We start from the raw sequence: 18,621 nt of genomic DNA, 5'->3' as shown, positions 1-18,621 counted from the left end.
CAGAATACAAATAGTGACTGCTGTGTGGGCACTGATAGACACACCAAGGCAATCCAGATTGAGGGAAGAAGGGAGTGTCCATTAGAAAGTAAAACAGAAAGATGAGTCCAGTGTCTTGGTAGCCTCAGATCCTCAGGAAGTGTTGTGTGGAATGCTCCCAAAGTGGCATTACTTGCACCCTCCCACCCCGCCCCAGCCTGGGATGGACTGGTCCAGGGGGTGGGGAAGATGTATCTTCTGTCTCCCTCTGGTAGTCCTGACCTGTCTCATGACAGAAGTGCTAAAACAGGGTCTATTATGGAGGGTTTGCTGCCAATGAAAATATCCTGGTGTCTTGCAGACTATGATGCTGTGCTGACAGAGGCTGGGGATTACACAGAAAAATATTTCAAGCTTCGAAAACTCTTTGGATCTGTTGTAGGTACTCAGCAACATTTTTAACTTGAGGGAGGTTCTCCTGATGAAGTGGAAGGGTAAGGCAAGGGAAGGTTCCCTCATGGGCAGAAACTTGGAGACTTAAGACCTATGGCAAACTTAAGTTCAAATCCCAGTTTTCCCACTTAAAAGATAAGTGGCTTTGCATGAGTATTTTAAGCCCATAAACCTGTTTCCTCATTGAAACATAAAGACAATGATATTTGACTCCTATAGTGACTGTGAAAATTAAGTTACTATTTGTAGAGCTCTTAATATGATGACATAGTACCCTCACATAAAATAGCAAAAGCTATCTTACTTCATTTTACTTGTTTAAATAAAGTCAATCATCTACTATGTTCTAGAAAGTAAGTGAGCACTGGCATTGCCAGAAGGCATAAGGTACAGTTCTTGTTCCCTGAGAGCCCTTAGTCTATATGACCAACATTACCCTGTAGAGGTGTGTGTCTATCAGCTATCCGTGCATACAAAATAGTTCCAACTGTTATTTACAGTTTCTCATCACTCTTGGAGAAGTATCACATATGCTAGGATAGGACCCATTTCTCTTGTTGGCTCTGGGGTACAAGAGTTCTTGGGTAGGGCTGAGGAAGTTTGGAGAAGGCAGTAGTTATTTCAGGCACTTCTTGCCCCATGACTCATTTTCATTTCAGCAGTGCATCTGCCCCCTTTACCCAAGCTCTCTCCCAAGGCTGAGTATCCCGCTGTGAAACCGTCCCTTTATTTGCCACTGTGGGATGTTCTACAGTACTTAAATAAGGTGAGTACTGCCTGGCACTGGAATGGAGGGGTGACCATTGGGGGCATGGGGACAAGGCCTTAGGCCACAGAGTAGAGAATCCTTTAAGAACTTTTTATTGGGAAGGGTGAAAATAAATCCTTTGGATGCCCATATTTAGAATTATGGGGTAAGAACCACAAACTTTCTGGGTAGACTGTGAAGAGGCTTCAACCTGAAGAATGAATGAGGGTGGGGGAGAGGCAAGATATTGGAGGATCCTCTTTGCCAGCTCAGATGAACCCATCTGATAGATGCTCTTGTGTGGGACTACATGATCCCTATGGGAAAGACTAAGAGCCAGGAACCCATGACACCGAGTTTGACTCTACAATCAAATAGGCCAAATCACTGAACTTTTATGGGTTCATACTCTCCCTTTAAAATTATATTACTTGGACTATTTTGAAGAAAAGGTTAAAATTATTTGAAAAATTTTAACTCTTGAATTCATATTAGTTTCACCTCTGCTATCACTATTTTAGATAAAAAGTCATGATCGGCACATTGTAGATGCTAACTAAATGTTTGCTTTAGTGCATAATTCTTTACTTAGTTTATGTTGAAATACAACTTATTCACTCCATTAATTGCATGATTGCAGTAATTTTTCCCTCTACCATGCTCCCACCATCCCTTGAGTTTTTCAGACAGTGAAGACGTGGAGATGATGCAAAAGAGCATTATCACATTGCATTGGTTTTAGTATTTCTCATCCAAATATCTGTTGGGGACAATTAAGAGGTACAACAAAAAATGACAAGAACCTGTGGAAGAAGGATCCCAACTTCTCATCATCCTGGTTCCTGTTTCTGCAATGTTTCTCTCACAGCCTGTTATATCTCATACACCAGTCAACATGGAGAGCCTCCCTATAAACAATGGGAATGGCCAGTCCTATGGATTAGTGCTTTATGAGACTTTTATCTGCTGTGGAGGTTCTCTCCATGCTAATGTTCAAGATACAGCACAGGTAGGGGTCAGCAGGCTGTCTATGGAGGTAAGCAGAACATTTAGCCTGACTTATTGGGAAGGATTGTCAATGGTCACTTTACTGTTAGATAATATTTTCAAGCACCTACTATCTGTGAGGCATTGGGAATATAAAGTCAAACCAAAGAAACTTGCTTTCTGCTTTATCACAAATTAAGTGTATTAAAGCCTCCTGGTCAGCTTCTATCCATCTGTGATCACCAAGGCCAGCCCCTTACTTCATAATGATCTGTTCCCTAAACCAGAGCCTCTCTTTTCCTTTCTTCAGGTACACCTACCAGTCTGATGCTGACTCTTCTTTTGCAGGTGTTTTTGAATGAGAAAAATATAGGACTTCTGGGTGATGGTATTAAGAAGTTGAACATTCCTAAAATCAGGGTATGTGATTCAAGAGTCTGGGTGCTTCCTTAGACCTCTGACTCAAATGTAGTCATAGCCTGGTCCTGAGATAGACTACCTCCTTCTTATGCCACTGCCCTTTGGTATTGTTCCTCATTTGGGTTTCCAGCAGCAAGTATTTAGGGCTATAAGCATAAATGTATCTCCTAGGTCCAAGTTTAGCAGAGCTGCAGCATACACGCTTCAGTGTGAATGGAACTTCCCCATTAGGCCCCGAGTCAATCATCTGCCCCTGGTTAGGTCTCTGATCAAAGGCACACAGTTGAGTCAAGGCAAATTCTTTCCCAAGGCAAGTCAGCAGGGAAAACGGAAGATTGAGTTTGGAACAGGAACACAAAGAGTCCTCATGAGAGAGGAGGATTGTTGGGCTCTAGAGCAGAGCCCATTTTCTCCCATTTACTTGTACTTCCATCTGGGACTCAGAGAATAGAATGGGTTCTAGAGTAAAAACTCTACGTAGCCATGTAGTCTCTGTGAACTGGTCTATCCCAAGCAGGAATGTCAACAACTACTTCTCCTCCTCCTTCTCCTCTTCCTCTTTCTCCTCCTCCTTTTCCCTCCGCCTCCTCACCCTCTCCTTTCTCTCTCCCTGTCCCTCTGCTTCTTCTTAGGAATGTCAACTTCTAAGAATCCTGGTGGAGAATCAAGGACGAGTCAATTTTTCATGGAAAATTCAAGATCAGCGGAAAGGTGGGAAACAGGCTGTAATCTCTCTTTATGGTTAATTGGATCCTATACTGAAGCAGTATTGCACTTGGGAGGAAAAAATGAAACCCTTGAGCAGTGGGATACCTAGGTCCCAGAACCAAAGACTCAAATTCCTTCCCTCTCCCTGGTCCTGCCTTCTCCTGGTAGGAAAACACAGCAGTTAGGTTGGGTCTTGGCCTATTGTGGAGCAAGGCCCAGTCTCCCATTGGGAATTTCAGAGAAAGTTCTGATACTAAGTGGGACGTTTTCTTGGTAATATGGAAGCATACAAGAAACTTTCAGTTATAGCAGGCCAGACAAGTGTTTGCCCTCCTGTCTGAGCCATTGTCACAGGCATATACAGTCTGCATTTCTTTTCCAGACACTGAAGAATGTCTAGTTCCTGTCCACATTCTTTCCTACCCCCCACTTGCAGGATTAACTGGATCTGTCACTATTGATAACATTCCCTTGAACGGTTTTATTATCTACTCTCTGGAGATGACCATGAGCTTCTTTGAAAGGTATGTTCCTACTTATGCCCAAAAAACACTTGGAGGGATCAGGGGCTTACAGATGTCAAACTCTTCACTTTGCAGATGACGAGCCAAGATTCAGAAAAGTGAAATGATTTACCCCTGATTATAGAGTGCTTTAAGGTCAGGACTAGAACCCCAGAACTAGTCTCCTGACTCCTGATTTAATGCTTCTAATATATCTCCCTGATATCAGAATTATGGGCTCTGAGTGGGGAAACGTTGGCACTAGAAAGAGGAGGGGGTCTTTTTCAACGCTCTGCTCTTTCTCTAGGCTCCGCTCTGCCACCTGGAAGCCTGTCCAAAAAAACTATTCAGGCCCTGCCTTCTACCTTGGTACCTTGAAGGCTGGTTCTTCACCCAAGGACACTTTCCTGAGACTACTTGTAAGTGAGCTGACCTAATCTCTTCTGGTGTCCCAACCACCTATTCTTTTCAAAAGAGTTTTGAAGCAAAGCTATAGTGTTCCTGGAAGGAATACCTCCCTATTCTACTTGTTTTTCTCTTTCTCATTTGGAACAAGACTTCCGACATTTCTCAATCTTCCTGATTTATCATTATTAAAAAAATAATAAATCAGAACACAATGGAAAATTCGAAATAATAGGAAGCTATAGAATGAAAATGATGACATTTCTCCTTCTAATCTATTCCCTGTTCCAATTCCTTTCTACTTCTCAGGACTAAACATTACCCATGTCACTGGACCAAAATGGGCCACTCCTTGGTGAGTTATGGATAGAGACTATACCAAGTGGAGTTGCCTACAAGGAGATCATGAAAAATAATTTACAAAGCCTGTCCCCTTAAAGATGGGAAAGCAGACTCCTTTTAGTAGGGCTTGGAATGGATATTCGGAAGGGGTTTTAGCATTATCATGAGGTTGAGGTCACTTCTAGCAATTTTTGGTTCCTCTGCACAGGTGTGGCCCTCAAATATTTCTTTTTCTATTCCAGCAGTACCTTAGTTTCTTTCTAAAGGTAAGATTGACAGCTAGGTAGAAGCTTCTAGGAGTTTAGTTCCTAAAAGGTAATATTTACAGACAGAAACTTCTATAAGAAATTTCCTGAGTTCAGGGGATTAGGCTGGTGATATCAACAGTTTGTGCGATTTCATATATAACTTTGCCAAAACATATACACAATTATTCCATTAATAGGAAGGGGATCATTCCCTAAATTATATTCTGCAACTTTGGGGGTGCAGTAATTTTTACCTAGTATAGCTATTTTTACCTGGTATATATATATATATATATATATATATATATACACACACACACACACATATACATACACATAATGACATAAATGCATGAAATATTATGCACAAAATAAATGAACAGTTCAATAAATTATCACAAAGCGAACACCATGTAATTTATTTGAAATAAAAAAATAAAATATTGTCAGCACCCCTCCCAATCACTGCCTCTCCTCTCTAACTATTATCTTGACTTCTAACACTCCAATTCAGTGCTTCTTCTTTAGACTTCATGTAAGTTGAACTGCCTTTCCCCCCCTCCCCCCCCCCCCCGCGTGGCTTTTTTTGTGGCTGAGATTCAGCCATTAAATGATGTTGTGGGGCTTTATTCATTTTCATAGTTGTATAGGATTCCATTTTATAAAATATCATACTTTATTTAATCTTCAACCATCATTCTACTGTTGATAGACATTTATATTATTTCTAGTGTTTGACTACTATATATATATATTTTCTTTTTAATATGAAATTTATTGTCAAATTGGTTCCCATAGAACACCCAGTGCTCCTGGGTGAGTGCTCCTGGGAGAGAACCAACAGGTTCTCTCCTCAATGCCCATCACCCATTTTCCCCTCCCACCACCCCCCATCAACCCTCAGTTTGTTCTCAGTTTTTAAGGGTCTCTTATGGTTTGACTCCTTCCCTCTCTGTCCTTTTTTTTATTCCCCCTTCTACTCCCCCATGGTCTTCTGTTAAGTTTCTCAGGATCCACATAAGAGTGAAAACATCAGGTAACTGTCTTTCTCGGTATGACTTATTTCACTTAGCATAACACTCTCCAGTCCCATCCACATTGCTACAAAAGGCCATATTTCATTCTTTCTCACGGCCACGTAGTATTCCATTGTGTATATAAACCAAAACTTCTTTATCCATTCATCAGTTGATGGACATTTAGGCTCTTTCCATAATTTGGCTATTGTTGAAAATGCTGCTATAAACATTGGGGTACAAGTGCCACTATGCATCAGCACTCCTGTATCCCTTGGGTAAATTCCTAGCAGTGCTATTGCTGGGGCAGAGTAGATCTGTTTTTAATTTTTTGAGGAACCTCCACATTGTTTTCCAGAGTGGCTGCACCAGTTTGCATTCCCACCAACAGTGCAAGAGGGTTCCTGTTTCTCCACATCCTCTCCAGCATCTATAGTCTCCTGATTTGTTCATTTTGGCCACCCTGACTGGCATGAGGTGGTATCTGAGTGTGGTTTTGATTTGTATTTCCCTGATGAGGAGCGATGTTGAGCATCTTTTCATGTGCCTGTTGGCCCTCTGGATGTCTTCTTTAGAGAAGTGTCTATTCATGTTTTCTGCCCATTTCTTCACTGGATTCTTTGTTTTTCAGGAGTGGAGTTTGGTGAGTTCTTTATAGATTTTGGATACTAGCCCTTTGTCCGATATGTCATTTGCAAATACCTTTTTCCATTCCGTTGGTTGCCTTTTAGTTTTTTTGATTGTTTCCTTTGCAGTGCAGAAGATTTTTATCTTCATGAGGTTCCAATAGTTCATTTTTTCTTTTAATTTTTTGCCTTTGGAGATGTGTCAAGTAAGAAATTTCTGCGGCTGAGGTCAGAGAGGTTTTTTCCTGCTTTCTCCTCTAGGGTTTTGATGGTTTCCTGTCTCACATTCAGGTCCTTCATCCATTTTGAGTTTACATTTGTGAATGTGTAAGAAAGTGGTCTAGTTTCATTCTTCTGCATGTTGCTGTCCAGTTCTCCCAGCACCATTTTTTAGAGAGACTGTCTTTTTTCCATTGCATATTCTTTCTTGCTTTGTCAAAGATGAGTTGGGCATACGTTTGTGGGTCTAGTTCTGGGGTTTCTATTCTATTCCATTGGTCGATGTGTCTGTTTTTGTGCCAATACCATGCTGTCTTGATGATTACAACTTTGTAGTAGAGGCTAATGTCTGGGATTGTGATGCCTCCTGCTTTGGTCTTCTTCTTCAAAATCACTTTGGCTATTCGGGGTCTTTTGTGGTTCCATACGAATTTTAGGATTGCTTGTTCTAGTTTCGAGAAGAATGCTGGTGCAATTTTGATTGGGATTGCATTGAATGTGTAGATAGCTTTGGGTAGTATTGACATTTTGACAATATTTATTCTTCCAATATATGAGCACGGAATGTTTTTCCATTTCTTTATATCTTCTTCAATTTCCTTCATGAGCTTTCTATAGTTTTCAGCATACAGAGCTTTTACATCTTTGGTTAAGTTTCTTCCTAGGTATTTTATGCCTCTTGGTGCAACTGTGAATGGGATCAGTTTCTTTATTTGCCTTTCTTTTGCTTCATTATTAGCGTATGCAATTGATTTGTACATTGATTTTGTATCCTGCAACTTTGCTAAATTCATGTATCAGTTCTAGCAGACTTCTGGTGGAGTCTATCGGATTTTCCATGTATAATATCATATCATCTGCAAAAAGTGAAAGCTTAACTTCATCTTTGCCAATTTTGATGCCTTTGATTTCCTTTTGTTGTCTGGTTGCTGATGCTGGCACTTCCAACACTATGTTAAACAACATTGGTGAGAGTGGACATCCCTGTCGTGTTCCTGATCTTAGGGAAAAAGCTGTCAGTTTTTCCCCATTGAGAATGATGTTAGCTGTGGGCTTTTCATAAATGGCTTTTATGATGTTTAAGTATGTTCCTTCTATCCTGACTTCCTCGAGGGTTTTTATTAAGAAAGGGTGCTGAATTTTGTCAAAGGTCTTTTCTGCATCGATTGACAGGATCATATGGTTCTTATCTTTTCTTTTATTAATGTGATGTATCACATTGATTGATTTGCGAATGTTGAACCAGCCCTGCATCCCAGGAATGAATCCCACTTGATCATGGTGAATAATTCTTTTTATATGCTGTTGAATTGGATTTGCTAGTATCTTATTGAGAATTTTTGCATCCATATTCATCAGGGATATTGGCCTGTAGTTCTCTTTTTTTTGCTGGGTCTCTCTCTCTCTGGTTTAGGAATCAAAGTAATACCGGCTTCATAGAATGAGTCTGGAAGTTTTCCTTCCCTTTCTATTTTTTTGAATAGCTTGAGAAGGATAGGTATTATCTCTGCTTTAAATGTCTGGTAGGACTCCCCTGGGAAGCCATCTGGTCCTGGACTCTTATTTGTTGGGAGATTTTTGATGACTGATTCAATTTCTTCGCTGGTTATGGGTCTGTTCAAGCTTTCTATTTCCTCCTGATTGAGTTTTGGAAGCTTGTGGGTTTTTAGGAACTTGTCCATTTCTTCCAGGTTGTCCAGTTTGTTGGCATATAATTTTTCATAGTATTCCCTGATAATTGCTTGTATCTCTGAGGGATTGGTTGTAATAATTCCATTTTCATTCATGATTTTATCTATTTGGGTCATCTCCCTTTTCTTTTTGAGAAGCCTGACTAGAGGTTTGTCAATTTCGTTTATTTTTTCAAAAAACCAACTCTTGGTTTCGTTGATCTGCTCTACAGTTTTTTTAGATTCTTTATTGTTTATTTCTGCTCTGATCTTTATTATTTCTCTTCTTCTGCTGGGTTTAGGCTGCCTTTGCTGTTCTGCTTCTATTTCCTTTAGGTGTGCTGTTAGATTTTGTATTTGGGATTTTTCTTGTTTCTTGAGATAGGCCTGGATTGCAACGTATTTTCCTCTCAGGACTGCCTTCACTGCGTCCCAAAGCATTTGGATTGTTGTATTTTAATTTTCATTTGTTTCCATATATTTTTTAATTTCTTCTCTAATTGCCTGGTTGACCCATTCATTCTTTAGTAGGGTGATCTTTAACCTCCATGCTTTTGGAGGTTTTCCAGGCTTTTTCCTGTGGTTGATTTCAAGCTTCATAGCATTGTGGTCTGAAAGTATGCATGGTATGATTTCAATTCTTGTATACGTATGAAGGGCTGTTTTGTGACCCAATAGGTGATCTATCTTGGAGAATGTTCCATGTGCACTTGAGAGGAAAGTATATTCTGTTGCTTTGGGATGCAGAGTTCTAAATATGTCTGTCAAGTCCATCTGATCCAATGTATCATTCAGGGCCCTTGTTTCTTTATTGACCGTGTGTCTAGATGATCTATCCATTTCTGTAAGTGGAGTGTTAAAGTCCCCTGCAATGACCACATTCTTATCAATAAGGTTTCTTATGTTTGTGAGTAATTGTTTTATATATTTGGGGGCTCCTGTATTCAGCGCATAGACATTTATAATTGTTAGCTCTTTCTCATGGATAGACCCTGTGATTATTATATAATCATCTCTTGTTATAGCCTTTAATTTAATGTCTAGTTTGTCTGATATAAGTATGGCTACTCCAGCTTTCTTTTGACTTCCAGTGACATGATAAATAGTTCTCCATCCCCTCACTCTCAATCTGAAGGTGTCCTCAGGTCTAAAATGAGTCTCTTGTAGACAGCAAATAGATGGGTCTTGTTTTTTTATCCATTCTGATACCCTATGTCTTTTGGTTGGCGCATTTAATCCATTTACATTCAGTGTTATTATAGAAAGATATGGGTTTAGAGTCATTGTGATGTCCGTAGGTTTCATGCTTGTTGCAATGTCTCTGGTACTTTGTCTCACAGGATCCCCCTTAGGATCTCTTGTAGGGCTAGTTTAGTGGTGACGAATTCCTTCAGTTTTTGTTTGGGAAGACCTTTATCTCGCCTTCTATTCTAAATGACAGATTTACTGGATAAAGGATTCTCGGCTGCATATTTTTTCTGTTCATCACATTAAAGATCTCCTGCCATTCCTTTCTGGCCCGCCAAGTTTCAGTAGAGAGATCGGTCACGAGTCTTATAGTTCTCCTGTTATATGTTAGAGCACGTTTATCTCTAGCTGCTTTCAGAATTTTCTCTTTATCCTTGTATTTTGCCAGTTTCACTATGATATGTCGTGCATAAGATCGTTTCAATTTACAGTTACATCTGAAGGGAGTTCTCTGTGCCTCTTGGATTTCAATGCCTTTTTCCTTCCCCAGATCCGGGAAGTTCTCAGCTATTATTTCTTCAAGTACACCTTCAGCACCTTTCCCTCTCTCTTCCTCCTCTGGAATACCAATTATGCGTAGATTATTTCTCTTTAGTGCATCACTTAGTTCTCTAATTTTCCTCTCATACTCCTGGATTTTTTTTCTCTCTTTTTCTCAGCTTCTTCTTTTTCCATAATTTTTTCTTCTAGTTCACCTATTCTCTCCTCTGCTTCTTCAATCCGAGCCGTAGTTGTCTCCATTTTATTTTGCAGTTCATTGATAGCATTTTTTAGCTCCTCCTGGCTGTTCCTTAGCCCCTTGATCTCTGTAGCAAGAGATTCTCTGCTGTCTTTTATACTGTTTTCAAGCCCAGCAATTAATTTTATGACTATTTTTCTAAATTCACTTTCTGTTATATTGTTTAAATCATTTTTGATCAGTTCATTAGCTGTTGTTATTTCCTGGACGTTTTTCTGAGGGGAATTCTTCTGTTTTGTCATTTTGGATAGTCCCTGGAGTGGTGCAGGACTGTGGGACACTTCCCCTGTGCTGTCTTGAATTACTTGTGATGGTGGGCGGGGCCGCAGTCAGACCTGATGTCTGCCCCCAGCCCACCACTGGGGCCACAGTCAGACGCTCCTAGGGGCATGATTCACTGTGGGGTGGTATGGCCCATCTGGGCTACTTGCACACTGCCAGGCTTGTGATGCTGGGGATCTGGCGTATTAGCTGGGGTGGATCGGCATGGTGCACAGGGGCAGGAGGGGCAGGCTCAGCTCGCTTTTCCTTTGGAGATCCGCTTCGGTAGGGGTCCTGCGGCACCGGGAGGGAGTCAGACCCGCCAGAGGGATGGGTCTGCAGAAGCACAGCGTTGGGTGTTTGTGCGGTGCAAGCAAGTTCCCTGGCAGGAACTGGTTCCCTTTGGGATTTTGGCTGGGGGATGGGCAAGGGAGATGGCGCTGGCGAGCACCTTTGTTCCCTGCCAAGCTGAGCTCTGTCGTCCGGGGCTCAACAACTCTCTCTCCTGTTGTCCTCCAGCCCTCCCGTTCTCCGAGCAGAGCTGTTAGCTTATAACCTTCCAGATGTCAAGTCCTACTTGCTGTCGGAACACACTCCGTCTGGCCCCTGTGCTTTTGCAAGCCAGACTCGGGGGCTCTACTTGGCCGGCGGGCCGCCCCTCCGCCCCGGCTCCCTCCCGCCAGTCTGTGGAGCACGCACCACCTCCCCGCCCTTCCTACCCTCTTCCGTGGGCCTCTCGTCTGTGCCTGGCTCCGGAGATTCCATTCTGCTAGTCTTCTGGTGATTTTCTGGGTTATTTAGGCAGGTGTAGGTGGAATCTAAGTGATAAGCAGGACGTGCAGTGAGCCCAGAGTCCTACGCCGCCATCTTCCCAGGATCCCCCATACCTGCTTTCAGAATTTTCTCTTTATCCTTGTATTTTGCCAGTTTCACTATGATATGTCATGCAGAAGATCGATTCAAGTTACGTCTGAAGGATGTTCTCTGTGCCTCTTGGATTTCAATGCCTGTTTCCTTCCCCAGATAGGGAAGTTCTCAGCTATGATTTTTTCGAGTACACCTTCAAGCCCCTTTCTGTCTCTCTTCTTCTGGAATTCATATGATATGGATATTGTTCCATTTGATTGCATCACTTATTTCTCTAGTTCTCCCCTCATACTCTGGATTTTTTTATCTTTTTCTCAGCTTCCTCTTTTTCATAATTTTATCTTCTAATTCACCTATTCTCTCCTCTGCCTCTTCAATCCGTGCTATGGCCGCCTCTATTTCATTTTGCATCTCATTTATAGCATTTTTAGCTCCTCATGACTATTTCTTAGTCCCTTGATCTCTGTAGTAATAGACTCTCTTCTGTCCTCTGTGCTTTTTTTAAACCCAGCGATTAATTTTATGACTATTACTCTAAATTTTTGTTCTGTTATATTGCCTAAATCGTTTTTTATCAATTCATTAGCTGTCGCTACTTCCTGGAGTTTCTTTTTAGGAGAATTCTTCCATTTCACTATTTGGGGTAGTCCCTGCTGTGGCTCCGAACTGCTGGGCACTTCCCCTGTGCTGTCCAGAGTAACTTGTGTTGGTGGGTGGGGCACAGTCAGATCTGATGTCTGCCCCCAGCCCACCGCTGGGTCCACAGTCAGACTGGTGTGTACCTTATCTTCCCCTCTCCCAGGGGCAAGGACTCACTGTGGAGTGGTGTGGCTCCTGTCTGAGCCACTTGCCCACTGCCAGGCTTGTGGTGCTGCTTCTATGGGATCTGGCGTATTAGCCAGGGTGGGTCCGCAAGGTGCACAGGGGTGGGAGGGGCAGGCACAGCTGGCTTTGCTGTTGGTGGTCCCCTGCATGAGGAGCCCTGCAGCATTGGGAGAGAGGCAGGCTGGTCGGAGGGATGGATCCACAGAAGCACAGTGTTGGGCATTTTTGCAGTGCAAGCAAGTTCAGTGATAGGAACTGGTTCCCTTTGGAATTTAGGCTGGGGGATGGGAGAGGGATATTGCACTTGCCAGCGCCTTTGTTCACCTGCCAAACTGAGCTCTGTCTTCCAGGACTCAACAACTTTCCCTCCTGGTGTCCTCTTGCCCTCCCCACTCTCTGAGAGCAGAGCTATTGACTTTTAACATTCCAGATGTTAAGTCCCGCTGGCTGTCAGACCCACAGAATCCAGCCCCTCCACCTTTGTGAGCCAGACTTTGGGGCTCTGCCTTGCTGGGCGGGCTGCCCCTCCACTGCCCTGGTTCCCTACTGCCAGTCTGTGTAGCATACACTGCCTCTCTGCCCTTCCTACCCTCTTCTGTGGGCCTCTTGGCTCAGGGGAGTCTGTTCTGCTAGTGTTCTGGTGATTTTCTGGGTTATTTAGGCAGATGTGGGTGGAATCTAAGTGATCAGCTGGACGAGGTGAGCCCAGCGTCTTCCTATGCCTCCATCTTCTATCTCTGACTACTATAAATATTAAGACTACTTTTGTGTTTATATTCGTGACTGAAATATCTTAGTCATATTTTGGTACCAAGTTTTAAGACCCCCAGAAATGATTTGGGAAGTAAAGTTTGTGTAAGCCTGGTATTATTTCTTACATGTTTGGTAGATTTCCTTAGTTGAACCATGTAGGGCTAACATTTTTTTTTGTGTGTGTGTGGGAAGGTTTGTAAGTGTGAATTAAAATCCTTCAAGATTAAAGTACTATTCAGATTTTGTTTCTTTAAAAGTTGGCTTTCATAAAATTTGTTTTTCTGGGAATTTTTCCATTTCATCTGAATTTTCAATGTATTATGTTTGATTGCTCCTTTTTATGTTTCACTGGAATATTACCAATTTATTAATCTTTCAAAGAATCAATGGTTGGCTGTGACTTTTACTGTATTATATAGTTCTTTTCTGTTTCATTTCTGCCATTGCCATTATTATTATTATTATTATTATTATTATTTTGTTCTTTTGTGAAATCCTGTATTATCTTTGCAAATTTCTTGTAGATCTGAAACTATTTAATTTTTTAATTTTAAAAATTTTTTAATTTTTGTTAATGTTTATTTATTTTTGAGAGAGAGAGAGACAGACAGAGCATGAGTGGTGGAAGAGCAGAGAGGAAGACACAGAATCTGAAGCAGGCTTCAGGCTCTGAGCTGTCAGCACAGAGCCTAATGTGGGGCTCAAACTCACGAACCATGAGGTCATGACCTGAGCCAAAGTCAGACATTTAACCGATGGAGCCACCCAGGCAACCAATCTGAAACTATTTTAAAATAAAAATATATTGGGGCATCTAGGTGGCTCAGTCAGTTAAGCATCTGACTTCGGCTAATGTCATGATCTTGCAGTTCATGGGTTCAAGCCCCATGTCAGGATGTCTGCTGTCAACACAGAGCCCACTTTGGATCCTCTGTCCCCCTCTCACTCTGCCTCTCCCCCACTCACATGATAAAAATAAATAAACCTTAAAATAAAATAAAATAAAATATTAAGCATTTAAAATATTTTTCTAACATATATTACTTTAATGGTCCAAATTCTAAATACTAATAATTTCCCATCACCTAGTTCTATTGTTTTGCTTTTTAAAGATTTTTATTCAAGTATAATTAACATCCAGTGTTATGTTAGTTTTAGATGTTCAATATAATGATTCACCAATTAGATACATTTCTCAGTGCTCATGAAGATGAGAGTACTCTCAGTCCCCATCACCTATTTCACCCATTCCTCCACTCACCTTCCTTCTGGCAACCACTAGTTTGTTCTCTGTATGTAAGAGTCTGTTTTCTCACTTGTATCTATTTTTCTTTGTTAATTTGTTTTGTTATTTAAATTTCACATATGAACGACATCATATGGTATCTTTCTGTATGACTTATTTCACTTAGCATTAATACCTTCTAGGTATTGCATCCATGTTGATGCAAATTGTAAGATCTCATTCTTTTTTATGGCTGAGTAATATTCCATTCACTCAACTTCCTTATCCATTCACCTATCCATGGGTACTTGGGTTGCTATCATATCTTGGCTATTATAAATAATGCTGTAATAAACATAGAGATGCATATATATATATTTTTAAAATTAATGTTTTGTTTTCTTTGGGTAAATACCTAGTAGTGCAATTACTGGATCATATAGTAATTCTATTTTAAATCTTTTTTTAAAAAGTTTATTTATTTATTTTGAGAGAGACAGACAGTGCAAGTGGGAGAGGGGCAGAGAGAGAGAGGGAAGAGAGAGAATCCTAAGCAGGTTCCATACTGCCAGCACTGAACCAGACAGGGGACTTATACCCACAAAGTGTGAGATCATGACCTGAGCAAATATCGAGAGCTGTGTGCTTAACCCACTGAGCCACCCAGGTGCCCCTCCATTTTAAATTTTTGGAGGAAACTCCATACTGATTTCCAGAGTAGCTATACCAATTTACATTCCCGCCAACAGTGCATGAGGGTTTTGTTTTATCCACATCCTTGGCAACACTTGCTATGTATTGTTTATTTGTTTTTAAAATTTTTTGATAATAGCCATTCTGAAAGTGTAAAGTGTTTTGTTTGTTCTACTTTTTATCTTAGTAGTTATCTTCTTTCTTTTTATTCTTTTTTAACATATGAATTGAAATTATATTTTCATTTAAATATGAATTTGGCTGTATCCCATAAGTTTAAAACATTTATTGACGTGAAATTCACATTAACATAAAATTAACCATTTTAAAAGTTATTTTAAGTTTATTTATTTTCAGAGATAGATAAATGAGTGCATGTGTGTAAGCAGGGGAGGGGCAAGGAGAGAGGGTTAGAGAGAATCCCAAGCAGGCTCCACACTGTCAGTGCAGAGCCTGATGCAGAGATTGAACTCACAAGCCATGAGATCATGACCTGAGCCAAAATCAAGAGTCAGACAACCAACTGAGCCAACCAGGTGCCCCTAAAATTAACCATTTTAAAGTGAACAATTCAGAGGCATTTAGTACATTTACAATGAATGGAACCATTCCTCATCTAGTTCCAAAACACTTTTATAACCCTAAAAGGAAACCCTGTACCCATTAAGCAGTTACTTCCCCATCTTCCCCTCCCCTCAGCCCCTGAAAAACAATAATCTCCTTGTGTCAATGGATTTGTCTATTCTGGATATATATGCTTTAAGTTTTTATATGTTTTATTTTCAACACCAATGAATTCAAATATGTTCTAATTTCCCTCATGATTTTTGCTTTGGCCTCTGGGTTACTTAGAAGTGTACATGTTTCATAATTTCCAAATATTTGGCTACTTTATACTATTTTTTGTTATCAATTGTTTTTTTTGCATTGTGGTCTGAGAACTTTAAAATACAACACTTGTTTAGTCCACCATGGGGTAAAATTTATAAAGATTATTATGTATACTTGAAAGAACAGGTATATTCTGCATGTATTTTAGATCAATTTTCTACATGTGTCAATTAGTTCAACTTTATTAATCACCTTATTTTAAATATTGTGTCTTTATTGATTCCTGTGTACTTTACCTATTATTAGCTATTGAAACATTGTGTGAATGTTTTAGACTATGGTTGTGAATTTTATTTCTCCTGTTATTTCATCAATTTTGCTTATATATTCTGAATCTATACTTTTACTTTCTTAATATATCATTATCATTCAGAGTAGATTAAGATTTTTATCATCAGGAGGTGTTTCACTTTACCTCTAGTAGTGCTCCTTACCTTAAACGTCAACATTTTCTGACATAGCAACTTCATTTTGCTTATGGTTTATCTATTCTATCTTTTTATGTTCTTTCTTTTATTTTGTTTGATGTCTTTATAGATTGTTTTCTTATAAATATCATATAACTGCTTTATTTAACATGCAGTCCAGAAATTTTAATTTTTTTAACTGGAGCATTTCGGAGGCCCTAATTTTATATGTTGGACCATTTTGCCATATACCTTTTGTCTCTTCTTGTCTTGTGTGCTTCTCATTCTTCTTTCCTCTCAGCTTAATTTTGAAAACTTTCTCTCCTATTATTCAGTTTAGTAATTCTATATTTAGCTATATTGTCTATTTATTGTATCTAATCTATTCAAAACGTTTGTTAAATCCTTAATTTTAATTATTATAATTTTTAGTTCTAGAATTTTCATTATATAATTTTAGATGTTTTTTATAGCTTCCTTTTTTTTTTTTTTTACAAAATTCTAGGTCGTTTCTTTGAACTCTATGAAAATACTAATTTAATAAGCATAATTATTTTAAAGCCTGTGACTTGTAAATCCATTATCTGCATCACCTGTGCATCTATTCTTATTGTCTTTTGTTCCTCTTTTGTATTGTATTGTGTTGTATTTATAGTATTTTATTTTATTTTATTTTATTTTGTTGTCTTCCCCACATCACCTGCTTGATTATTTTTTGTTGAGTTCCAGAAATTATATATGAAAAATGCTAAAAATAATTCAAAGCCTAAAATGATGTTAGAGGGTTTACATCCACCTCTGTATTGATTAGTTACACTAGTAATCACCTTACTACAATTATGAGGACTGAAATGATTTGAATCAAGGCTTCCATCAAATGGCTGAACTATTTCTTGTTTATTCTTCTCCTCAGGTGTAGCCCCTCAGGATCACAACCCAGAGTGTAAATTACTTAGTAAGATTCCATGGTATCTAGCTTTTGTTCCCCTAAACTTATGAGGCTGTGAAAGGTTCTGCTCAGCTTCTCAGCCACCTCTTTCTAAATAAGCAGATGCCTCTAGTGGAAAAATTGTCTCAATATCTTCTTGTCTCTCAGTTTTCTTTTCCTAGATGTTAGTTCTGTCATTCATCATTGTATTGCAAGCCGATTTTTAAAAAAAAATGTGTAGCTTTTATAACTGTTCTTAGCATTAGTATTCATCTTTACGACCTAGTAGTTACCTCTGGAAACAGAACAACAGCTTAAAAAAAAAAACTGCAGCAAAATATATCATGGGGCATTAAAGGGTTGGTTCGTGTTTTTCTCTGTCGTCCCTAAACTAGTTACAGCTTGGTAGAACATATCCCAGTCTAAACTCACTTCCACTTTCAGTGCCACAAAACATTAAGTCTTGCTCTCGCTCCCAAAAGTGCCTTAGGTTTTCCCTTGCCTGTGTGAATCTGTTCCTATGTCTCAAGATTCCATCCTTTTCAGAACTGGAATTATGGGTTTGTGTTCATCAATGGACGTAACCTTGGGCGATATTCAATTATTGGACCTCAGGAAACACTTTACCTCCCTGGTACCTGGCTTCATCCAAGAGACAATGAGGTGAGTCCTCCCATCCCTTCTATGTTTTATAAACATTAAAATCTGCCTTCATGCCCAGAATGCAATTCAGGGTTTTTTTCCATTCTGTACTGAATAGGCTTACCCTTTCTTACTGTCAACATTTCTTTTCTTCATAGATCATCCTGTTTGAGAAAAGGAAGAGTGGTTCATACATCCAAACTATAGATGAACCCAAGCTGTAATACTGTGTTATGACACATTTCTTAGATTGTTGGAACTCATCTACAAGCAGTTTTTTTGTAGGAAGATTTATGTTGAGAAAATCAGTGTTGCCTACAATAGCAGAAATGTAAAAAGAACCTAAAAACTCAACAGGGAAATTGTTATAAGTATTATACTATATCCATGTCATGCCTATTTTAGGCTTTAACAAGTCTTCAACATCTTCAATGACTGATTTACCCAGTTAGATGCCTAATCCTTAGCATATTCTTATTCTCTAATCAAGTGTGCTTTTAGGCATATATGAATAAAATAGCACCAAATTTTATTTATGTTTGTTCCTACTCAGGTGGGAGGGAAAAAAAAGAGTCTCTGGCCTAAGAGAGAATAAGGATTACTGCTCTATGTCAGAGAAAGTACTGTATATGCTGATGGGCAAATTCCTGATGTGTGTGTGTGTGTGTGTGTGTGCATGTGTGCATGTAGGTGGGAGGAATACAAGGCACCAGGAACAATGTCTTCAGGCATTTCCCTACACCCTGTGTGTCTCCAAGGTGATATGGTAGATCACACCCAACCAGAGAAGGTATAGCAATTTGGTTGCTGGGTACTGA

General features: G+C 39.7%; 1 protein-coding gene across 1 annotated transcript in view; it reads left to right on the top strand.

The window, feature by feature from the left end:
• The window catches only part of LOC125914924 (beta-galactosidase-1-like protein 3), a 59,557-nt gene extending 41,222 nt beyond the window's left edge, over positions 1–18,335 (top strand). The window contains 9 exon segments of the mRNA XM_049620627.1: positions 341–421; positions 1,092–1,198; positions 2,049–2,189; positions 2,516–2,587; positions 3,220–3,298; positions 3,732–3,819; positions 4,106–4,217; positions 17,708–17,824; positions 17,962–18,335. Coding sequence (XP_049476584.1) covers positions 341–421; positions 1,092–1,198; positions 2,049–2,189; positions 2,516–2,587; positions 3,220–3,298; positions 3,732–3,819; positions 4,106–4,217; positions 17,708–17,824; positions 17,962–18,027 — 863 coding nt within the window. The 3' untranslated portion in view covers positions 18,028–18,335.
• The last annotated feature ends 286 nt before the right edge of the window (positions 18,336–18,621 follow it).

The sequence above is a fragment of the Panthera uncia genome, chromosome D1, assembly GCF_023721935.1.
Source record: "Panthera uncia isolate 11264 chromosome D1, Puncia_PCG_1.0, whole genome shotgun sequence".
NCBI lineage: Eukaryota > Metazoa > Chordata > Mammalia > Carnivora > Felidae > Panthera > Panthera uncia.
This window is presented reverse-complemented; position numbering and strand designations above follow the sequence as displayed.